The sequence below is a fragment of the Condylura cristata genome, unplaced genomic scaffold (genome assembly GCF_000260355.1).
Source record: "Condylura cristata isolate star-nosed mole 26May11 unplaced genomic scaffold, ConCri1.0 scaffold00020, whole genome shotgun sequence".
Taxonomy (NCBI): Eukaryota; Metazoa; Chordata; class Mammalia; order Eulipotyphla; family Talpidae; genus Condylura; species Condylura cristata.
Window position 1 is genome coordinate 1,082,355 of NW_004567121.1, and position 25,164 is coordinate 1,107,518.

General features: G+C 42.7%; 1 protein-coding gene across 2 annotated transcripts in view; it reads right to left on the reverse strand.

Annotated features, from left to right (window-relative positions):
* Nucleotides 1–6,578: 6,578 nt before the first annotated feature.
* Nucleotides 6,579–25,164, reverse strand: part of MERTK (MER proto-oncogene, tyrosine kinase) — a 69,579-nt gene continuing 50,993 nt past the window's right edge. For both annotated transcript variants that reach the window (XM_004686110.2, XM_012727653.1), the window contains exons 13-18: nt 22,312–22,404; nt 20,882–21,000; nt 16,510–16,619; nt 14,817–14,976; nt 13,972–14,108; nt 6,579–7,561 (exon numbers count right to left, since the gene is read on the reverse strand). In XM_004686110.2, coding sequence (XP_004686167.1) covers nt 7,060–7,561; nt 13,972–14,108; nt 14,817–14,976; nt 16,510–16,619; nt 20,882–21,000; nt 22,312–22,404 — 1,121 coding nt within the window. In that variant the 3' untranslated portion in view covers nt 6,579–7,059. The remainder of the gene's footprint in view (nt 7,562–13,971; nt 14,109–14,816; nt 14,977–16,509; nt 16,620–20,881; nt 21,001–22,311; nt 22,405–25,164) is intronic.

The window sequence follows — 25,164 nt, forward strand, 5'->3', positions numbered from 1 at the left end:
GAGGGAGGGCCTATCCCCAGTTTTTACATGGTTTTCAGCATAAATGGATGTTGAGTCTTATCAAATGTTTTCCTGGCATCAATTGATAATGAAAATGTGGTTTTATCTTTCTTTTTGTTGCTGTGATGAATTATGTTGACTGTTTTTTGGGTACTATACCATCCTGTATATCTGTTATAAATCTTACTTAGGTATGATGCAGCATCCTTTTAATACATTTTTGGATTCAGTTTGCTAAGATTTCGTTGAAGGTTTTTGTATCTGTTCTAGGGAAGCTGGTCTGCAGGTTTCTTCTGTATGTTGTCTTGGTTTTGGTAGTATTTTTGGCCTCATAAAATGTGCTTGGAAGGAAGTATTTCATCTACTTCAAATTTTTGGAAAAGCTTGAGCAGGATAGGTATTAGTTCTTTTTTGAAAGTTTGGTGGAATGCACTTGTGAAGCTATCTGGTCCTGGAATTTTGATTTTTGGTTTAATTACTGTTTCAATTTCCTTGCTTGTGATTGGTTTATTCAGGTGTCCTCATTCTCCCCTATCCAGTCTAGATGATTGTATAATTCTAAGAATTTGTCCATCTTATCTAGGTTATTACCCTACTAGCATGTGAATATTCACAGTATTCTCTTATTCATCCTCTGAAATTCTACAATGTCTGTTGAAACATCTTCTCTTTAATTTTTGATCCTATTTACTTCAATTTTCTTCCTTTCTTTCTTAGTTAGCTTAGAAAGGAACTGGTCTATTTTGTTCTGTTTTTCAAGAAACCAGCATTTAGTTTCATTGATCTTTTGTATTTTTTTATTTCTATTTGATTTATTTGTACTCTCAATAACATAATTTTTATCTCCTTTCTTCTGCTGATTTTTGGTTTTGTTTCTTCTTTTCCTAGTTCTTGGGTTCTTTTAGTTTTCTAGATGTGGATGTCTTTCCTTTTAATGATAATTTCTTCATCTATGCCAAATCTTTTTAGTTTGTTGTAGTCCCATTTGTTTATATTTTTGCTTTTTTTCACTTGCCATTCATACTGAGTCCCCAAAAGACATCACTGAAGTCAGCATCATTGAGTGTTTACTAAAGCCATCATCATTGAGTGTTTTGCCTATATTTTTTCTTATGTATTTTATGGTTTTAGGTCTGACATCCAAGTCTTTAATTCATTTGAGTCAATTTTTGTATATGGTACCAGATAGTGATCTAGTTTCATTGTTTTGCAACAGAACAAAGACATTGTTGTCAAATGCTGCAGGAGGAATCTAATAAATAGGATTAATCCAGGCAAGTCAGCAATAACTACCAACTCTGGACGTGGGGACAAATTAGAATTTGCTGCAATTTATGATCTGAAATATTATGGTTTCAACAAAAAGATATGAAACATGCAAAAACCAATGTAACAGGGAAGAGTAATTAGAAATTGTCCTTAAAGAGGCCCAGATGTTGACTTTGCAGACATTTTATTATTTTAAAAATACTCTCAGTGTATAAATACAAATAACTAAAGAAAAGCGTGTTTAAAAATTTTAATTTAAAATCTCATAGAGAATGTCAATAAAAAAAGTAGAAGTTATTAAAATAACCAATTGGCACTTCTATATTTGGAAGTATACAATTACTGGGAGAAGGACTCACTGGGAAGTGTTCAACAGCAGATATAAACTGGCAAAAGCAATAATTAGCAATCTTGAAGACAAATCATTAGAGATAATGTAATCTGAAGTATAAGGATTAAAAGACCTGGAATAAAAAGTCTCAACTAGGTGTGTCTCCTGGTTGAGGAAAGTGCTAATCTGGGAGGCTAGCTACCCATCTTTTGTTTTTGTTTATTAAAGCAAGTCATAAGTACTTATAAAGAAGCAGCATGCATTCCCTTGAGCTGCTCAATAGAATGGAATTTTGGTCTTCAAGCTCCAGCTGCTAGTCCTTTTCTTGTCAATCCTGTGAGGCAAGTTCCAAGAGTCTGCTTCCAGACTAGGAGCCACACTCTGACTGGATCCCTAGCTTTGAGCTTTGTTGCTGAGTCTAAACAGGACCTGCAGAGCTGGCTGATCCACTTCGCTGTGGTGTTAGTCAACAAAATGTGTAAGACAGAGTATTCTGAGGAAAATTCTGTAAAAGAAAGTATTCATTTGAAACCATGTGTTCACTCTTCAAGATTGTTATTCTAGATTGCTGTCCTTTGAAAGATCCCATTGTTTAGAACAGCCTTCTTCTCAGTAAATGTTAGTGAAGGAATGAGTTGATTGCATTTGTCCTCATGTGACTGTTATTTAAGAACTTTCTGGATTAGGATTTGTAATTGTGCAGTCTGATTAAATCCACTAATTAATTTAAACTGATTGTGTTCTTAAAAGATAAGAATATGTGTACTGAAACTATATGAATTTCAAGTTTTCTTTCACATATCTAAGTATGGAAGCCCATTTCAATAAAAGTCATGATACATGAAAATATTGTAAAGTAGTGGTCTTTGGGTTATAATTTTTAGAAGTACTCATGACATTTAGATATCAATAAGTTGAGTAATTTAGACATGCTGTTTCAAGATAGTGGAATGACAATTTTACTTCTGTTCTTACTCAGAACTTTAAAAGAGAGAAGATAAAAATCTAAATTTGAAACAAGTGTACATTACTGAAATTTTCACTAAATGAAACAAAACTTCCTGTTTTTACATTTGTTGCCCAAGACAACTAAATGCCTTTCGAGAAGTTAAGTTGCTGTCATAGCTACATTATTTTGGAGTCATTTCCCCATTGACTCAGCAGAAGTCCTAAATTGCTTTTGCCATTGACCAGGAGAAGTTACAAGGATCTTGACTTTTATGAGTCATAATTAGTCTGGACAGAATCAGTTTGATTCAAAAGATAAGAGACTGTTATTTGGCCTGTTTCCTGATTGAGGAAACTGCTGAATCTGGGGGACAAGAAGGCAAAGTGAGAATCCCCTCTCCCTGGAGCACAATCTGACCCACCTCGTGTTCCCTGGTCCTGTCCAGATAGCTACTATTGCTCACCATCACCCATATTTGGGCACTGAGGTTCACATGTCACTAAACTCTGGGTTGAGATTGGTAGGAGAGATTCCTTTGGGCACCAATATGTAGGGCTTTACCCCCTTCTGACTTACCCCCAGCAGCCATTCTATCAACTGCCTTAACTGCATAATAAACATAGATAGAATTCTTTTATTTTGTACTTGAGTTAGTTTTCATTCTTTTGGAGGGAGCTGATAACATAACCAGGGAAATATTTCTAATATGACAAATAGGGAGATTGCACTACATAAGAAATGAAATGGGGAGACTCCTCTAATTGGAAAAAGCCTCTAGCAAGTATAAAGTTCTTTCAAAAACTGTGCCTCTTTCCCTTCCTACACAATCACTGGGGGCTGCAGGAGAGGGGCTGCAGCAGAGATCTCACTGCCTTTCCCATGCCCTTTCCCTGGCTATCGGGCAGCCGAGGCTCATGTTCAGAATTGCCCAGGCAGCGCTCATAAGACTGATTCCTGTTCAGCCTTTAGTACTGGCCCCTAGCTGGGGCTCTGGGGCCCTGATACTCATTTTGTCTCTACTCAGAAAGAAAGACCAGAAAAAGGAAAAAGAAAAAAGGAAAGAAGGAAGACAAAGAAAGACCGTCACAAGGCAGAGCTGGTCTCAACCTGGAGGTCACGAGTATTTCTGGCATTTGTTTACTTCCCTTGCCCTCTTAACCAGCCCCAGCCCAGTCCTCCCAGGGCCACAGAAGACAATGACCTGACTTGTTTCTTCCTGTTTCTCTTCCCCACTTTTTGCCCTTACGAGTCACTTTGAGTTTATACAAAGGAAAAACTTGAAGGGCTATTTTCAGTTCCTGCTCAGAAGACTGGACAAGAGTTTGCCAAAGTTAGTTCTTTTAAAACTTTCAAATATTCAAACAAAGCTAAGTCAAACACTGTGATCCCAAGGTTCTCAGCGAGAAGACAGACATGTCTGAAAACTGGTAGTCCATTTCATTCTTCTCCTCTTGGTTGTAGGGAGCTGGGTGAGAAAACACTGCTCATCATGCCACTTTTAACCAATGCCTTGGAGCAAGCAATGGGTGAGATGAAGTGAATTTCTCTGCTGTTTGTTGTTGTTTCAAGAAAAGCCACAAGCCACAACTCATTCACTTACTCTCCTCTGGCAGGCTCCCACCCCTTAGGCCACATGAAAATTACTGAGCAAATTGGACTGCATCTGTGGGCCCTCAATGAACTGTTCATTATGTATTTTATGTTCCATAATTAAAATTAGAAATGTGAAACACAAAGTCTACTAATGTAGGTTTTTAATATTAAATCTATATGAAATTTAATAGCTTTTCAAATTTGTATACGTGACTATACCTTGGTTTGTTTGATCCAGTCAGAGATGAGCTATTAAATTTTTTGATCATCACCATCAATAAGTAACTTTGTTTGCATAAGCATACATTTTTAAAAATATTTATTTATGTACAGATCTCTGGGTGTAGGCCAGAAGTGGGGGTGGGTGGGTAAGAGGACTCACCAGAGACAGAGTGGGGAGCAGAACAGGCAGATCTACTGAAATACACTGCTGAGGGGAGCAGTGGGGGAGAAAGGAGAGGTCTGTGTGTCATGTGGGTCACCTCCCTGGCCGGTTCCAGCATGGTTGGAACTCATGCTGCAGTGGCTGCCAATAGCTCCATAGTGCTGCATCTTAACCCCTTGTGCCAGCAGGGAGGCTCCATAAATATACATTTTTAACTGATTTTTTTTTTATTATTTTTTTATTTGTGCATACAGAGCTGGGGTACAGGCCAGAGGCTCAGGGGCAGTGAGAGGCTTCACCAGAGACAGAGCGGGGAACAGAACAGGCAGATCAACGAAGTACACTGCTGAGGGGAGCAGCGGGCGGGTCAGGAGAGGTCTGCCACGCCATGTGGTCACCTCTGGGGCAGGCGGGAATCGAACTCATGAGGAAGCGGCTTTAGATTCTCAGTGCTGTGCTTTACCCCACTGCGCCACCAGGGAGGGCCCTTAACGGATTTTTTTTTAAACAACTATGCAAATGTTTTCATCAGTAGAAATTATTTTTATAGGTTAACAACCTTTCTTTCATTGATAAAATGTAATGCTGGCATTTCTCCTAACAATGCAGATTCTTTTCAAACCTCATAACCTTTCTGATGGAACATTTCACAGGCACAGTGGATCTGGCTCTCCCTGGAAGCTGGAACACTTGGGCTGGCAACTAGATTAGGTTGTGTGGGCACTCCATGGAGCTGCTCACAGGCGGGGGAGATGCCAGTGGCTTTGTAACCAGAAGACCGGAGTTCAGGCCACCTGTCACCACTGAATGCCAAGAGACAGGAATTGAATCTTTAAGGTGTGCTTTGGTCACAGTTGGCCTTCTGGAAGACAGGGTGGAGGGGGGTCTAACAACTTAAGTAGAAATCACCTTAACCTTTCATTTCTAGCTGTCTTTTTATAATGAGTTAAACAAAGATAGTTCAGTAGTAAACAGGCCTTGACTGGTGTCAGGAGCTTGTGATATTCAGCTCCTGGAGCTCCTTGTCGTCTTACTGGACACATGACCTCATGCTTGTTCCAGCGTGCTGAGTCCGGTTTTCAGATTTCACTTGCTCCTTGCACTCTTCCAGAGTGTCCTTGGGCTAGAAAATTAACTTAGAGCAGACAGGCCACAAACAATATGTGTGTGCAGATTTCCTAATATAAAACACAGAGTGTCTTACCAGATCTGCCCTGCCTAGGCCCTATCAGTCCTGGGCCTGTGAGGCTACTCTGAGGACTGAGAACTCTACACTTCAGCCGACTCTATCAGCCTCTTGCTTCAGTCTGCCTATCTGTGAAGTGGAAATGATTGAGTCACTTACCTAATTCGGGTTGTTTTGAGGATTAAGGAGTGCCCTACTTAGCATATACTGATACCAGTGAGTCTATACATAAAATTAAAAGTTTAAGAGGCTCTTGAACTGATCTCCAGACCAGATGCTTAACACCAGCTAGAATCGGACTGCTTCTGAATTCTGCTCTGCCTCTCTAGATGCAGGTCATCGCGGGTTATTCTATCTGTCCAGCCTGGGCTGTGTGGCCCATACATGTTACCGGCATAGGGACCCATTGTAGTGATGGAGAGAATGAACAAGACAGTTCACATAAAGTGCTTGGAACATAGCAAGGGCTCACACACAAGGCTGTTTGCTCAGCAGTGAAGCAAGGATGTGGCTCTTGAGTGCTGACACTAGTTCTGCATCCTGCCCACCCAACTGAAGTGTTTGCCGTCAGCCCTTCTTCTACACTGATTTTAAATATTTTCACATAGATGTGTTTTTCAATCCCTTAATAATTTTTTGCTCTTCATCTTTGGACACTCTACAGTGGTTTTTCTGTAGCTCTAAAACACGATATCAGGAATGGTCAGGGCAATCACATGCAAGGGCCAGATGTTAAGGGAGTTCCTTTGCAAAGGCACCATGGCTGCCAGTGACCACTGTCTTCCAAGTGTCAAGTAAGAATGACATCATTCTCATTCATATTTTATTATGAAATCATATCAAAGAATTAACCAGTTATAAAATTTTAAATACTAAACAAACAAATCATTCTTCTCAGTGTAGTGATATCAGATTTTTCATAAAACCAGAAGCAAAGTCAAATCTGGCGTCATTTTACAAATATTTTTACATTACATAGTCATGAAAAAGGGAAGAACTTAAAAAAAATTGACTCTGCAAATGTTAACATCAGAGAATTGCTGTAGAGATAAAACTGTTCAAGCTTAAAATTTATTGTCAGCAAGGTAAATGAAATGGAATAAGTCATCTTTTATTAAAATATAAAAATCTGTTTCCACCATATATACACACACATATATTTCTCTTTCAATAAATATATATTACGCATTTTTAATGATGCCTGACTTGATAACATTCATCTGGTGCTTTTGAACCATGGTGCTTACTTGGCAGGGAAGACAAATACCAAAAACACCAAGCACACATGGATTCTCCTAAAGCAGAACAAGTTGCTTGGTGGGGACTATCTCTCAGCTCCCCTCTCCTCAGACTTCTGAGTCCTCTGTGGTGTCGTCAGCATACAGAAGTTCATCCGGAGACAGACTCCTCAAAGGCAGAGTGCTGGCCTGGGACCAGCAGGCCGTATTCCTCACAGGTCTGTCTTCTAGTCCAACACTGTCCTTTCCTGCTGTCTCCGGGGTGGCAGAGAGCAGATCTTCCCACTCCTCACTGCCCCCATTCAGAATGTATCTTCCCTCGTGAAGCGTGTTCTCGTGAACTTCTGCTGTGACCACACTGATGGTGGCGCTGGGTGTGCAAGAAGCAATGATGGAGTCAGGGTCAATGTCCATGTCCAGCCGCTCAAGGACAGGGTCTGCTGTCAGGTCCTCACAGCTCTCTGGAAACTGAGTGTTGATGTAAATGACATCTGCTTTGTCCTCAACCTCAGGTAGAAGTTCCAACAGCTTTTCTAACTGCAGCTTCAACACTGAAAAGGAGGGTCGCTCCAAGGGCTCAGCATTCCAGCAGGAGTGCATTATTTCATACCTACGAATAAGGTAAAGGGCGTTATTTCCTGGCTCCACACTGGGGCCCTCGGGGCAAGTCAGGCCTTGCTCTCACTTAAGCTTGGATTTGATCACATTTTCATCTGTTCTCATTCTACTTTTGGGAAATTTTTTACTGAGGTTTTCCTTATGGCATAATATTTAACCTTTAAAAACGTTCCGTGGGTATGTGGCAAGTGATCCTGTCTCTAGGAATAAAGAACATATGTGACAATTAGATCTAACTTGGCAAATAGATCCTTTTTCTTAGACCAGAGGTTGGCCAACTATGGCCCATGGGCAAACCCAGTTGACCATCTAGTAGGGGTATAAAATCTTATTGGAACACACAGCTCCATTTACTTGCTTACATACTGTCTACAGTTACTTTCACTACAATGGCAGGGTTGAGTAGTTGCTAGAGAGACCACATGGCCTGCAAAACTGAAAATATTTGGCACTTTACAGAGGAAGTGTGCTATTCTATGTCACCAAATTGGGTTTGTTACAGGGAGAGCTGAGTTAGTAGGGGCTCAGGGCAGGAGCTAAGGAGGCCAGTCTTTGAGGAGAGGGGAAAAATGAAGGGTAATTGCGTCATTGTGCTAGGTGTTTCGTGTGTGTCGCTGTATGTAATCTCAGCAACCCCGTCATTGTGGTTTTGTAGTAAAAATGAGAGCAGACTCAGGGACCTCACAGAACATGTCATGGCCATGGAAAAGCGGGGGACAGTATAAGACTTTTCCTGGTGCTCCTCATGACCCCTATACTGCTGTGTTGTGAAGGGATGGCCCTCTCTTTCAGATTGTTTCTTTTTTTTTTTTTTTAAAGTTTTTTTTTTTATACATACAGAACTGGGTTACAGGCCAGAGGCTCAGGGGCGGTGAGAGGCTTCACCAGAGACAGAGTGGGGAGCAGAACAGGCAGATCGACAAAGTACACTGCTGAGGGGAGCAGCGGGCGGGTCAGGAGAGGTCTGCCACGCCATGTGGTCACCTCCGGGACAGGCGGGAATCGAACTCATGCGGAAGTGGCTTTAGCTTCTCAATGCAGTGCTTTAACCCGCTGCGCCACCCGGGAGGGCCCAGATTGTTTCTTTTTTTTAACAAATTTTTATGCATACAAGAGCTGGGGGACAGACTCGGGGTGAGGAATGGTGGTGGGGGAGGGTAAGAAGATTCATCAGAGACAGAGCTGGGAGCAGAACAGGTGGATCTACTGAAATACACTGCTGAGGAACAGCAGGCAAGACAAGGGAGGTCTGCTGTGCTATATAGGTCACCTCCCTGGCTGGGGATTGAACTCCATCCTGCAGTGGCTGCAGATTACTTCATAGTGCTGAGATTTAACCCCTTGCGCCACCAGGGAGACCCCTCTTCCAGGTAGTTTCTTCCAATTCCAACATCCAATATAGTTAAGAATGACAATGGGCATTTATGTTAACACAATTAAACAGAGAGGACTGAATTAGGAACCACTTGATAGAGACAAAGTGTAAGTTATGCCATAATTTCATTTGGATTCTTTCCTGTTTGAAGAAACTGATATTATGTCCTGGGATAACAAAATGATCCAAATTTAATCATCTGACACATATAGTAGATTACGGGTATCTTATGAATGTAAACATATAGTGCCTATATTCACATTTAATTACACCACATAAGTTCTTTGGTTAATTCTAACATGGCACTTGATACATTTATTCATTTTTTAAGTTTTTGTCAGCACTTGCACATGTTTTGGAACATGGACTTCGTAAATCTGATGCGTTGACCACAAACATGGGTCACGTTTCCCCGTCTCATAATCCTGATTCTCACCTGGACTGCAGACTTAGCAGTTCTTTTAACTTCATCAGATGATCTCTAAGACTTGGCAAACAATTTCTGTTTCTAATTTTGAGGTTCTCCTTGTATAAATCAATTTGCATGACTTCCTTTTTCCCTACAGGGCCTTGATTGTTCTCAGTCTGAGAGGAGCTTTGAGAAGTTCTATCCTTAGAAAGTACTTTCATTATTCCATCAAGGTGCTGTACTAGTTAACTTACTTCCATCTATTCTGAGTCTTAGGAAAAAGCACTTAAATAATCTTTTTTTCCCCACATAACATAGGAACAATACAGCCTTGGAATTTATTTTTCTCTTATTTTCAATATTTATGAGAGGGGAATTTGGTAGTTGCCTTTGTAAGTGGTTCTTTGGTTTTCTGTTGATACTTCATATAAGATGAAACCATATAGTCATTAGGGAGTAGGGGAGGTGTTTCAAAGGGACAGTTTCTGACTTAGAGGCTAAAGAGTCGTGACAATGGAAGGGTGTTGCTGTACAGCGATGTGAATGTGCTTAACACCACGGAACTTAAAAACGGTTCAGAGGTACATTTTATTTTATGTAATTTGACCATAATTGCTTGAAATACATAGTCACACACATTTATAAATGCATGAACGTACTCAGCTTGGCCAAGCATGGGCTCCACTCCCGGCTCCTCAGAGGACCGAGTGCAGTATGCAGGTGTGCCTGGGGCGAATGCCACGGAGCTCGGCATCTCTACAGTGCTGGTCAGGGCCTGAGCCCAGCTCCGCCACTCAGCCCAGGAGACTCTCCTTTCCTCAGCCTGGGTTACCTTGGTGGGAAGTGGAGGGACTGATGAATAAGTGGAGCAGGGTTTCTGAGGGGGAAAGTAGGTGACAGCTATTGTCCTCAGAGCAGACAGGAGTCAGGAGCGGCCTTGGGAAGCCATGGTGTATGATATACCAAGGTTGTTGTAGGGTGGTCAGATGTATGTATGTGGAGGCCAAGTGGAGGGGCATCAGGTGTGGGGATAGTCAGGTGTGTGTGTGGGGAGGCCAAGGAGAGGGGCATCAGGTGTGGGGGTGGTCAGGTATGTGTGTGGGGAGGCCAAGTGGAGGGGCATCAGGTGTGAGGGTGGTCAGGTGTGTGTGGGGAGGCCAGATGGAGGTTCCTTAGGTTTGGGGTGGTGAGGCAGGGGGACAAAGAGGGAGGTATTAAGACATGGCAGGTGAGCCTCAGCCTGTGGGAGCCCCTGGTTCTGGGCCGGCATTGGCCGTGTATAGCCTGCTGTGCCTCAGCCAACTGAGGTTGCTTAACCAGCAGCAGCTGCAGCAGGGATGAGATACATTCCTCTCCCAGACAGGGCTGCTGAAGCTCGGAGAAGAGAGGGGATGATCTGAGTCCCACTCACTGTCAGTGGCAGCATCTCTGAGACACCAGGGCCCCTGCTCTTGTCTGTGACCTTCGCAGAATAAAACAGTTGCCAATCTTTTGCTTGGGTTTCCTATTCAACAGCCATCACATGAGGTGTGTTATAGGTGGAAGTATCTCAATCAGCATAACAGCCTTGCCATACAGGTACCGTGACTCCCATTTACAGAAGACGACCCTGAGAGGGGGTTCTTTGCCCCAGGATGAGGGCGATGCCAAGCACCAAATCATGGGGCTCTAGCGTCTTAGCCAATGCTTTTAACTACTCAGCCGCCTGCCTGCCAAGGGTCAGATCCAGATGTGCTGGGTTGGTACCTGATAGTCAATGAAGAGTCACCGAAATATTACCTTTAACTACATCCTCTGAGCAAACTCTAGAAAGATTGCTTTGGTTGCCACCCAACCAAACCTTGGGATGATGAGAACAGGAACAGAGAGAAAAGGGCCATGTTTCACTATTTTGTAGGAAACAGCACTAGCCCTGACCTGCCCATTCACCTATGTACACTGTGATGTCATTGCTATATTTCTACAGGTGTGATGGGGGTGGGAAGGTGACCCAAGACCTGCCCAGCTCTGGGCTCTGTGGTTTGATGATTTTAGGGGTGGAGCCAAGGGAAGGGGGCTGAAGGGTGTATCTGTTGACTGATCGGACCCAAATGAACAAAAAAAGAAGGTGGGACTCAAGTATAGCACTGAATGAGAACCAGTGCTGTGGATGGTCAGCTGGTGAGACGTATCTTGAGGCTACAGCTGGGAGACCATGTGAGCTGAGACAGTGGCCCATGCTGGCAACAGGGGCATCACACAGAGTAGCCTCTTGGGCCTGACTGTTTGGACGGGGAGTGAGATGTGAGAAGACATGGCCCTCTGAGTGGCAGGACTGAAGTGGAGGGCCCCTTGCATTCTGTCATTTAAAGGTTCTTACAGGTGACTTTAAAAATATGGAGGGGGGCCCTCCCTGGTGGCGCAGCGGGTTAAAGCACAGCACTGAGAATCTAAAGCCGCTTCCTCATGAGTTCGATTCCCGCCTGCCCTGGAGGTGACCACATGGCATGGCAGACCTCTCCTGACCCGCCCGCTGCTCCCCTCAGCAGTGTACTTCGTCAATCAGCCTGTTCTGTTCCCCGCTCTGTCTCTGGTGAAGCCTCTCACCACCCCTGAGCCTCTGGCCTGTACCCCAGTTCTGTATGCACAAATAAAATAAAATCTTAAAAAAAAAAAAAAAATATGGAGGGGGCCCTCCCTGGTGGTGCAGCGCGTTCAAGCACACCACTGAGAAGCCAAAGCCTCTTCAGCATGAGTTTGATCCCCACCTGCCCCAGAGGTGACCCACATGGTGCGGCAGACCTCCCTGACCCGCCCGCTGCTCCCCTCATTAGTGTACTTCAACAGTTGGCCTGTCCTGCTCTCCACTCTGTCTCTGGTGAATCCTCTTACCGCCCCTGCACCTCTGGCCTGTACCCCAGCTCTGTATGTAGAAATAAAATCTTAAAAAAAAAAAAAAGATGGAGGGGTAATTAAATATAGGAATGAACTCATGTCAACTAAACATAGACAGCAAACATACATGAGAAGCTCAGAAGTATCTGTTTCTTATCTGAAAGATATGGAAACACATGGGCCTTCTTTGGTGGTCTGCTGTTCACCAGGCCCTGTCCAAGGGGTTGGGGGAGCAGGAGGTCTGGCTCCTCACAGCCCAGAGAGCAGCCCTGTGTGTGGGGACCAGGCCTGACCACTTCTCCTCTTCGAGAAGAGTCCCTCCTTGAACTCTGTATGAAATAACTAAAAACCACAACATGACACAGCTTAGATCATGGTAAGATCCATGATGATCACTGCAAACATAAACTTCTTTTGGTGCATAAGAGAAGCTAAGAAAGAAATGGCAACAAAGTGCTTCGAAATTCAACATTGCTTGGTTGAAATGGCTTTCTCATGTTCAAAGCAAGCATCTCATTCATGTGGTCCTTTAAAAAATGACCATGAAACCCCAGATCTAATTTAATTAGGGTTTCACCATGCTTTTAAAGAGCTTACATTATTTTTTCTGTTCTTAATGTTATAGATGTACAACTACAACCACTGCTGTAATGAGTGCGCATGGGTGTTATGTGTGTGTGTGTGTGTGCATGGGTGTGGACACGCGTGTGCCATGACAGTCTGCATGTGGCTCAGCACTCCAGCTTGCCCTTCCATGACGGAACCTGGGAGGGCCCACAGATCTGAAATGTTCTTGCTAAATATGACGAAAGTCACCCTATCCAAGTCCCCCATCTCTCACGCTGGGCAGAGGCTCCCCATTTGGAAGGTTCAAATCACCAAGCCAGGGATAGTACCACACAACTTAAGTTTTAAAAGGTCAGCCAGACTGGGGAGACTGATCTATAATAACTCCACATTAACTGGCACCATTATGTGAACACTTACTCTGCTTGCCTACTACAGGCTGAGAACCCCGTAGTCCTTTAGCTCCTCAAATGCCTCTGCGAAGAATGCTGACATATAACATATATATATATATATAGGTGGTTGCTAACAAGGCAGGGAGAGGTCACATCAGCTGTGATGGTCAGGCCTATGGCTAGTTAGGGAGCAAAGCTGGCATGTCAGGCTCCAAGGCCCAGGACCTCCCCACCCTGCCCACCCTGGACAGAGAGGGCCTGTCAGGACGGGCTGTGCCCTGGGATCCTACACCCTGGAAGTTGGGGAGCCAGCTTGGCAGAGCCCAGTCTTCCAGGGAGCATTTTAAAACATCCATTTCTGGGCCCACTGTGTACCAACATAACCACAACCTCCAGGCATCCCCTGCCCCCCAGCAATTCTGATGACCAGCCTGACCTCAAAGTCCTGGCTTAGATTTCCAAATTTCCTGATTCAAGATATTCCGGGATTGGCGTGTTTGAAATGCTGTATACAGAAAGAGGCTCACTGCAGCAGAAGAGGGTGGGTGCTCCCTCCATCAGCTCATGCACTATAAAGTCAGACGTGCTTAAAGAGCTTTCAACACACGTGCTGTCATCCTACGTGACAGCGCCCCTCCACCGAGGGCAAGGCCTTCGGATGTCCGCATGTCCACATGTCTGCACGGCTGCCTTCCTTGTCCCCTCCCCCGCCCTGGCTAAGAGAATCCTGTGCCCCAGGTCTCTGCAGAGCCAACGGACCGAGCCATGGGCAGCTCACTCACAGTGCGTCCAGGCAGTCTTCAGGCTGCTTCAGTCTGTGGCCGTGGAGAAGGTAGTCATACATCTCGTGGTTCTGGACGCCAGGGTAGGGCGTCATTCCCCGTGTTGCTATTTCCCACATGGTCACGCCAAATGCCCACTGTGAACAAAGCAACAGGGAGTCAGGACGCGAGTCTTTTCAGAAAGGCTGAATGGACTTTTTCATCAGGAAAGGTCATTTCCTTAAAGTCCCAATGATCCTGCACAAAGCTGACAATTATGTCTGAGACACACTGCTCTCTCCAACCCGGCAATAACGTGGGGCCGGAGCATCTCAGTCCCCCATTTTTATTAAAGCTGTTTTGGGAAATTTGACTAAGGCAGAGAGAGCCTTACATCAACACTCTGTTTAATGCTCTGTTCCATCATTGTCAAGTGTTTTCTCCAACTAATCTCTGGTGAAGGGCATGATTGCACAACACTGTTTAATTAGCATCTTGGTTCCAAAGAGTCATCAGATCAACTAATTCAAATTAATACAAGTGGGAAGGGAACAAGTGTTATAGGTGATGTTTACTATTGTGTAGCAAAGAAAAATGGGGACACATTAAGGAGATATCTCTCTACCTCTGTCTCTCTCTCTCTTTATCTATGCAAAACTCAGATCTTCTGAATATAAAGCTGCTCTGCCAGAAAGCAGTGTTCCACCTGTACCAAATATATAGTGATAAATAAAAACTGTGCACACAAGCTTTTAACCCTAAATCTGTCAAAGAGTAAAATGTCTTGCAACACCAACTTCAGTGACTTCTTTCAGCCTACTTTTATCTGTACACGGTGGGGCTCCAAATGAAAGTCATGCACATACCACATCACTTTTACTTGTGTAGACTCTGTCTGCAAGACTCTCCAGGGCGATCCACTTCACAGGCATCTTGGCAATGCGGCCTTGGCGGTAGTAATCACCACTGTAAATCTTCTTGGAGAGCCCGAAGTCTGCCACACACACCGTCATGTCATCTCGCAACCTACAGAGAGGGTTCATGTCCTCCATGGGAAAACTTTATTATATATTTATTTTTGAGTTACAAATGAATCCTTTTTGTGGGTTACAGTGTACACTCAAGAGTGAGTTCCAGCTGTGTCAGAAGAGTTGCCTCAGAGGCAGAACTTGAACTCACAGGTCTGCCTCAGATGCAGCTGGAAACAAATACGATAAGTAACCAAAAAGATAGGTGGATCTAATCAGCCTGGGAGGGCCCTGGTTTGGGATGAACGACAAAGCAAGCGAGGGGGAAGGAGGAAGTGTAATGTGTGTCCCTTTGGGCTGTACGGGAACACGTGTACACAGACGGTGGAGACATGTGGTAGCAGGCAGAGCACCAGCTCACAGCAGGGACGCCTTCAGCACCTCAGTGGCCTTCTTCCTGGTATTTGGAAGCAACAGCATGGACCTGTGGATTAAGGAAGTCTTCCGGGAGTTTGGAAGGGTGGAAAAATAAATACTAGAAGAGCAAGATGCGGGACCTTCTAAAAGATAGGTAAGCAGTACTTGAGGAATTAAGTGGAAAAATCAAGGGATACAATTGCATTCAGAGCCCAAACTATTAAAACAGATTCTAGACAAGGAGGAGGACAAGAGTGGGCTGGAGGAGAGGTCACTATCTTGTCCCTGTCTGCCTGACACTGACCTTTAAAACTGAAACATGTTCTGAAGGGAACATGTTCAATGCAGGGCTAACTGGGTTGATGGTCACTCACTGTACATGCTGGCAAACATGGAGGAAATATTTAGAGGGGAAAAGCATTTCATGATTTTCTCTCCATTGGGGAAAAAACCTCTTTAAAAAAATCCCTTCTGGATTTCAATATACAAAGTGAAAGCGACAGGGACATGGGATCGGTGAGGTTGGTTAGGAGGAATAAAGGCATAGGCCCTAATATCACATCTCTAACCAAGCAAAACAACTAACAACCCCATGTTTAATGAACACTTCCTCCTCTCCTAATAGTAAACTTAAAATCAAGAAATAGTTACTTTTGAGGATTCACAGCAGAGGGTGGGTCTGGTGAGGTAGGGCAAAGAGTTGGGGGCGGGGGGTGGGCTTAAATTCAAGTTCTTGTATAGTCTTTGTCTCTGCTGCTAAAGAAAAGCTAAGCCATACACCCAACTTTACAAGGTAGCCCCATGAAAACTTGGGAAAAACTGTTAAGGTTTTAATTACTACCTGCATGATCAGCAGACTGACATACAACTCTAGGTCCAAATTAGCTGAGGGCAGGAAGGAAGGATCACACAGACATACCCAGCACTCCTGAGTGAGAATGTGAAAGCAAAAAAATAATCCCAGGAGAAAATCTGGGGCTAACCAGATTCTTGGAGGCAGAGGCAGTGAAATCCCAACAAAAATCAGGCATACATCAGCCATGGGAACCCCATCTTGAAGCCAGCCACACTGTTCCCTCCCAAAGCTAGCTCTCAATATTTAGTAGCAATGGGCCACCCTGAAAATATCAAATACCGGAGATCCAACCCTTCCAGGGTAGGTGAGGACACTTACATGCAGTTTCGAGCAGCTAAATCTCGATGAAGAAAATTCCTGTTGCTTAAATACTCCATTCCCTGGGCAATGTCCACCATGAACTTCAACAGTATCTGCAGAGGAACATGCTAGGGGATGGAAGATACAAGAAACGAGATCGTTATTTAAAAGAAAAACCTGGCAAGTTATATTTGTCAGAGGGGGGAATGGTGTTTCTATTTCTTAAAGGGGTGGTAGTAAACAGGGAAGCAAGCCTCTCATATTATGTCACCAGTATCACAAATAAGTTTTAAAAGGGACTGAAAAACAGATCCTCAAGCTTGGCAAGAGCATATTCTCTTTTTTACCAATGACAGTGATTAGCCTTCCTTTTCTCGTGGCTACAAAATAGCAAAATATTAAAATCCTTTTTTATATTATAAAACTGGGGAGTTTGTTTCCATCACTGAAGATATACTTGGGTTTCTGCAAACAGAAACTATTCATTAATCAATAAAATGCTGGATACTGGTGTTACTCATTGTTATTTTGTTTAAAAAAACATAACATGATAGCAGTACTTTTGGCTGACACAGAGAAGCAGATTCCAAAATTTATATGGAAGGAGTAAAGCTAGACTAGCTAAACCAATCCTGAAAGAGTTGAATAAATTTGGAAGAACACATCACCTGATTTTAAAACTTAAACTAATCAAGACAATATGGTAGGAGCAAAGGAGAAGAGTAGAATGGAACAGAAGATTCAAAAAAGAGACCAGTATATATATAGCTAACTGATTTTTGACAAAGGTACAAAAGAAATTAAATGCATTATGGATAGCTTTCATAAATGATATTGGTAATCAATGTACAATAAGTAAATATTAAAGTTCATACTTGACACAACAAATTAATTAAAAATGGGTCATAGATGTAAGTTTAAAAAATAAAATCAGAGAATGGAAAATCTTTTCATCTGGAGTTTGGCATATTTTGTAGACATGACTGAAAACATGGCCTACATAAGGGAAAACTATATTGCACTTAGTAAAAATTCAATATTTCGTTCATGTTGAGAGGATACAAAGACGAGGGAATTGGGAGAAAAATCTTTGCACAAAGAAATTACATGATCCACAAAGGAGTTGTATTTAGGCTATAAACAACTCTCAAAGTTCAACAGTAAGAAAACCAATAGCCTAGTTAAAAATTAAACAAAAACTTGAATACTTGCCAAAGAGGATATAAATGTGTGTTTACACAAAACGAGATATTCAGCAGAATTAATCATTACAGTAACAAAAACAATAAAACTGTGATGAGCTATCATTACACATACATCCACTTAAAACCAAAACATCCTCCTAAAACCTAACTTCTATTTATACCAAATATTAAACTACTGCTAATACAAATGATTCAAGGCAACTGATTCTTTATACATTTTGCTGGTGGGATTGTAAAATAGTACTGCTACTCTGGAAAATAGTTCAGCAGGTTCTTCTAAAGTTAAACATGCACGTTTTACATGATATAGCATTAGCCGTCTGGGTATTTACTCTAGAGAAGTGAAGGACTATGTTCAGAGAAAAGCATATCCATGCAATTTACAGCAACTTCACTAATAATTATCAAAAACTCATCTGTCTCTCAACAGGTGAGTGATAAGCGTACTGTGGTATATTGATCCAACAGGGGACTACACAGTAATGAAAAAGAATGCACTGTTGACACACACCACAATCTGAATGGATCGCAAAGGCATCATGTGGAATGAAGGAAGCTAGTGTAACACGTTAAGAACTATGCATTTCCATTCTCAAAGAGACAAAACTATAATGATGGGGAACAGATTCAGTGGACATCAGAATGAGCATGGGGACACAATGAGACTTCAAAGGGGTAGCAAGAGGAGGCACTTTTGGGTGATGAAATTGTTCTGTATCTTAAATGTGATGTTGGGAACATAAGTCTCTATACGTTTAAATTCATAGACTTGTCCCCCCAAAAGGGATATGATGTTAATTTTATCCTATAATTTGACAAGTATTTTTATAAAGAAAATAAATGATCTCTTCTCTTCTACAAAACTTCAAGAGAAACCTCCAATTGGGCTCACTACAATTGCATACAAATCCAAAAAAGGGAGCAGAACTGAGCTTCACAAGTAAAAATAGATGACTGTTGGCCATCAAACAGCCCCGTGTATTTTTTTTTAAAGATTTATTTATTCATACAGAACTGGGGTACAGGCCAGAGATGCGGAGGGTGAGAGTATTCACCAGAGATAGAGTGGGGAGCAGAACAGGCAGACTGATGAAGTACACTGCTGAGGGGAGTAGCGGGCGTGTCAGGAGAGGTCTGCCGCACCATGTGGATCACCTCCAGGGCAGGCTGGGATCGAACTCATGCGGAAGTGGCTAAAGATTCTTAGTGCTGTGCTAACCCGCTGTGCCACCAGGGAGGGCCTTTTTTTTTTTTTTTAAACTACAGAATTCACTCTTTGTGCCATGTGAAATCCCTATCCTTCCCAATATTATTAGAAAAAAATCATGCAGCATACTAGAAAATTAAATGTGAGTAAAATTCTTCATCAACATGGAACAAAAGCCCAGTCAAGAGGGTGTGGGCCTCCGCTCACAGCTGCCTGTCTAAACGCCATCAGGGGCACCCAGGGCTGAGACAATCAGGGCCCTGAAGCCTGGGGCCTCCAGCCCAGGGCCAGTTGCTTGATCTATGTCTCAGTTTCCTCATCTGAGATTCTCTTCACAGTTGTTTTCTGGAGTGCTTGTGCCATTAATGCATTCATGTATCAAAAAAATAGGCCACCCTAAAAGCATTGAAGAACATTAGCCACTCTTGCTGACCTGCAGCCTGCAAGGTCGTAGGGTGTGGAGCAAGTGGTTGGGAAGTGAGTGTGTGAAGGTGCCAATGACGGTGCTGACCACTGGGAAACTGTGGGTAACTTTATCTCCTTTTCCAGGCTTCTGTAAAATTTCTGTCCTTTTTCGTAGGAGGAAAAGGGAGGGTAAAAGCTCAGTCTTGCTGAGTCCTCTGCTTGGAATTAAGCCCTTCCCCTCTTTTGAAGGAGTCTCAGTGATTTTATAACTCTGTGATGTGGCTACAATTTCCTGTCTCTGGTGAACAACTAAAAAGAAGCCACACAGAAGGGAACAAAAATACATCTAAGCATGGGACCACAGGGGGAACTGGAAGAAGTAAGGGGTTGTGCTTCTGTTTAGATCACTTATACCTTCCCTGGAAAGAAATGAATTAATAAAGAAAAGAAAAACATCTCCCCTGTCTATAACATACAAGGTCAGCAGGACATGGGAAAGAAGGCTCCAGAATATGATTACCCTAAGTTCAGTCTCAAGTTGTTGTTGTTTTTTTTTAATTTACTTATTTGTGCATACAGAGCTGGGGTACAGGCCAGAGGTGCAGGAGTGGTGAGAGGCTTTACCAGAGACACAGTGGGGAGCAGAACAGGCAGATTGATGAAGTACACTGATGAGGGGAGCAGCGGGCGGGTCAGGAGAAGTCTGCCACGCCATGTGGTCACCTCCGGGGCTGGCGGGAATCAAACTCATACGGAAGTGGCTTTAGCTTCTTAGTGCAGTGCTTTAACCCGCTGCGCCACCAGGGAGGGCCCTCAAGTTTTTTTTTTTAATTGCCTTATCAAATAAAAAAATAGCTCTTCCTACAGATTTACCTGTCTCTCGGGAAGAGGTCTAGTTTTTTTAAAGTTTACTTTCCCTGTTTAGCCCCACAGTCATCCATCTAGTGAATATTGTTTCAAGACAGCCCTTTCATCACCTGTGACCTGAGGGCCACCCAGATTGGAAACAGCATTCGAAGGTCTTAATTTCAGCTTGTGCTATGGGGCCTCAGGGCAAGGTTTTACCTGTGGGGTCACCATCCCTCTTAGGGATACCACTGAAGGAAAGCATGCTGATCCCTCAACTCCCAATATGCTTTCTGTTCTGAGGATGGATGGGCTCATGGTAAAGAGAAAGATGATGGACTGCATTTACCCTCAGCATCTCTGAGGAAGAGCTCAGTGCAACTTTCCTCGGGGAGCTAAAACAAAACCTGCATCCAGGGATTTCAGAGGAAACTTCAAAAGGATGAGGTCACTCTGATAGTACAGTATGAGGGACCTTGGTTGCACTGAGGTGAGGCCATGAGACTCTGCTCCCAGATAGCTTCATACCCCCCATAAAAAGGGAATGATACGACGAACCAGCAGGCCTGTTGTAAGGAAAGATATCATATCCAAGCCCCCAGGGTGCACAGTGAGGACTGAACTGAGGTCAACGTCCTTTCTTTCCCTCCTTTCCACTTTTCTAGGTGCTGAGGTAGATTGTGGCACAAGCCTGAGAGCTGGTAAGTGGCAGTACAGAGGTCATTACCTTTGGTCCTGTCTCTAGTCGGGAATAGAGTAGGTAGGTATGTAGATCACCATATTTCATGAAGGGTAAAATCACCATGGGCTTTGGGATGCCTTGAGAGCTCATTTCTATACACACGCCTGAAATTAAAAACAGAGCAAGTTACAAAGAGCCCTTGTTACATTTGACCAGCAAGGCAGACGGGGGCACTGGCCAAATTAAAACCATGTGCTCCTGAATGAACAGTTAAAAAACTAAACAAAACAAAGGCTTATAACTCAAACACTGTATTTTACAATATAGAACGCTGTGTCTACTTGGTAAATTTTTCTCCTTCAGATTCCCCATTGCATGAAAACTCTCAAAATTCACCCAAATTTTAAGTGCAGCCCTTCTAGAAACGCATAGAGTTTTCCTTATAGTAAGTCTAAGTTAGGGGTAGAGACCACTTTAGAATTTAAGTGCAAACTAGTTTCATGCGACAGTAAAATGCTTAATCATGTGAAGAGTTCCTCTGCAACTGAATGCTTAAAAAGATGAAAAGAATTTTGAAAGACAGTAGGTGAAATCCACATCCCTCAATTTTAACAGGAAAAAGCTCAATGCCATTTATCATGGAATTCTAGAGCTAGAGTGTCAGTCACCTGATACAGGCTTGCAAAGCTCTTGCACATTGTGGGGCACTTACAAAGTACCATTGTTCTCAGTCTGCTAACATGAGTTGCAGTAGAAGTTTAACAATTGCTTCTTGGACATAATACTGTATCCAAATACTAATTTTCACATCTCTCTGGAGTATCATTGTCATAATAAAACATTAACAGTTCTCAGATGAATTTTAACATTTTCAAGTCATTATACAACAGCAACAATAAAAAAGTGGCTAAAACATTCAATCATTCTTAGATTGCTTTTCTCTCTTGAAATAGTAACACTTCCATGGTGACCACACTTTACCTGCTTTTTTCTTCTGTGTTTAGCTAACAGAACTACAAAGCCAACTCTGACTGTTAAATCATTGTAAAATTATTAATGTAGAAGAAACCAATACTTTAAAACATGTGGAATTTGTCTACTTTTCTACATTTAGTTCAGTGGTACTGGATATATGGGTAATCTCAAATCAATAAAAATGACAAACTCTCATGCTTTGCCTTTGAGTGACTGGAGTACCTTTTAATTCAGCCTCTTCTAAAACTCTGGGGCTCTCTAAATATTCCCGGACACACTGGTGTCCAGGCAATCAGGCCCACTTTCACTCTCAGCCACTAAATGCAACAGCTTGTCTTTGGGGTGAAAAACTGAATGTTATAAATTACTTTAGGGGTCCACAAAATGCAAACTTCTCTGAGCCAGAGATTTTTCCCTTTGGCACAGAGTGGGGTTAGCTGAATCATGTCCCGCCATCCCCTCCCCCCCCAACTACCAGAAGCTGTGTTTCTCTGTGGTACCTAGGAGTCGGATGACATTTGGGTGGTTGAAGTCTTTCATGCATGCTGCTTCACTGAGAAACTCCTCAATCTCTCTCTGAGAAAAGTTGTCCACTAGAGGAAAAGATGGAAATGTTAGGTGTAATTAATTTACCTAATGAAGGGGGGGGTGTGGAATAGCATTTTTGTTCTTTTAAAAGTAAAATCAGGGAAAGGCAGAGCAATAAGCGATGAGTGGCCATCAGGGATGGGGGCAGGTAGGCAACAGAGGCGTGAATGCGCGGTGCTTAGGGGAGTGCTGTGAGGGCCCCTCGGAGGGTGCCTGAGTGGCAGATACATGACATGATGAGTTTGACAAAGCCCACAAGACTTCAACACAGGGGGAACTTTCGTGTAACTTAGAGGTAGCTTCAGCTAACTAATAGTATGTTCATCTGTGTTCATCACCTGGCAGCACACTAACGCAGATTGTTAATAATGGGGAATGCGAGGGAGAGGGGCACCCGAGAACCTGGGCTCTCTGCCTCTTGTTTTGCCATCTAGAGCTGCTCTAGCGATGAAGCACTGTTAGGTAAACAACAACAGCAACAACAAAACCCCTAAAATGAGATCCAATTAATCCGCTGCAGTTATTTTTGTCTTAAAAAAGAAAACACATGCTTTCCCTTTCGGTCAGCAACGATCTTGCACATCCAGGTGCTTAGTTACACCTTATTAACTGGAAAAACTTTCTTGCCAAGTTTATGGTCTTACACCAGTTTAAGAGATTTAAAATGTTATGTTATGGAAGTGAAATAAGGCAGTCACAGGATTCTACTTATATGAGGCATTTAGAATAGTCAAATTTGTATAAACAGAAAGCAGAATGGTGGGTGCAGGAGAGAGGGTGAAGAATGGGGGGTATGGGGAGCTGTTGCAGCTGAGCAGGATGAAAAAAAGCTCTGGAGGTGGGTTGGTGGTGTGGTGATCGCTGCAGTATGTATGTGCTCAATGTCGCTGAACTTAAAAATGATTAAGATGGTTTTATGACAAGAATACAAAGTGTGTCACAGGGGTTTTCTTTAACAGGGTATAAATATTGACTTAAATCAGATATGAGCTCATCTAGCACAGTGTCTATACATCCTGTGCATTAAATATATCTATGAGTCTTTCTACTAAACAAACTTTATGAAAGAAGTCTTTAATTCTATAGACCTGCAGAATATCTGCCAACTTCACCCTCAACCTATTCCCCTTGCTAGAAACAACCAACCTGTGGAAGAAAAGGGGGGTGGGTCTGCTGACAAAGCCTCCCCTAAGGGGCCAACCTCAGGCCAATATAATGAACATGGGATTTGGGGTCAGAGGCTCTTTCAACCTTTGATAATTAGTAAGTGATTCATATGCAAGTGATTCTGATTCCATTACAGAACAGCAGAGTCAAGGTCAAAGGAAGCTTCCAGATCCAGTTCCTTTCACAGGGTCCTCTCAATCTCTGCCTCCTCCTTGATAAGTGGGGACAATGGCGCAAACACAATGTGGGGTGCAAACAGAATACAGCTTAATTAGCAGGAATGGTGTTGAATGTGGCTTAGTACAGGTTGGTTTGTACGCGGTCAGCTCTTAGTGACTACTCTAACTTCAGCGTGACTTGGTGCTAGGGAGATAACATTCACTTACTTTCCAGCTGTACTGATTTCCTGTTTCTGTTGCACTATTGAAATGTGGGAATAACAAGGGTTCTTTTGCCACATAGTGAGTATTATGTAAGTATGGCCCACGAACATATACATAAGAAGCTTTAGAAAGCAAAAGATCCATGTTAATTGTTAATTGTTACATGGTCCTTTTTATAATGGACCTAAATTCTAGCCAGCAGCTCTGGTTATAATTGAAGCAGCTCTGATTATAATCTATAAACTTGTAATCTAAGTTGTGCTTGAATGCTCAGTACACAGTGGGTTTCAATTTTAGGAAGAAACCACTTTTATTTTACTCCTTGCTCAAAAATAATACTAAACAGATAGACAGGGTTAGTGAGGCAGTCATTTAAGAGTATTACCAAACCGAGCATCAAATAATCTTCACCCACGTGTTTTGTGATGAGAAGCATAGCTGAAGCACCACATAATCATGGTTCAGTTTATGGATGTCAAACTGGGCACCAAAAAGGTCAAACATAGACAATTGTGTGTATCTAGGCCTTGGAAATACATTTCTGGAGACAGGTGTGAAGAACATGCTACTGTAGCCAACCTTCCCCCTTTCTAGCTCCTAGACATGTCACTTGTCTCTGGGTCTTACTTTCCCTATCTAGATGAATATTCGCAGATTCTAGAGTGTCACTATTTTTGTCAATGCTATAATTCATTTTCCTCCATGCTGTCATTGCAGTGAACTTTCTAGAACGAATCTGTTCTTTGTTCCTCATTTGGTGTAAGACATGTAAAAGCCCCCTACTCCTATAATGGACCAGGCAAGAAAATAACAAAAATAATGAACAACCATATACCAGAGACATTTTGTGGGGTTGGAGTGGGGAATGGGATCAAAAATGGGAGGGAAGTGCACAGGATTACGGTGATGGCACACGGGTGACTTGGTGATGGGAAACCCGCGGGGATTACAATTGAGATGGAAAAAAAAATGTACAAAATGATGTAAAAATAAACTTTTGTAATAAAAAAAAAGAATTAAGGAGAAAGCAAAAAACAAACAAACAAACAAACAAACAAAAAACCCTACTCCTTGCAGCATAAAAACAGATTCTTTGTTAGGACTTAGAAGGTCCTTCCTGACTCAGCTGTAGGCTCTTTTCTCAGCTTGCTTGGAACTTCTAGTTCTATAGTGCTCTTCTCTCCCTGTACATTTACTTTCCAGGCAGCCCATTGC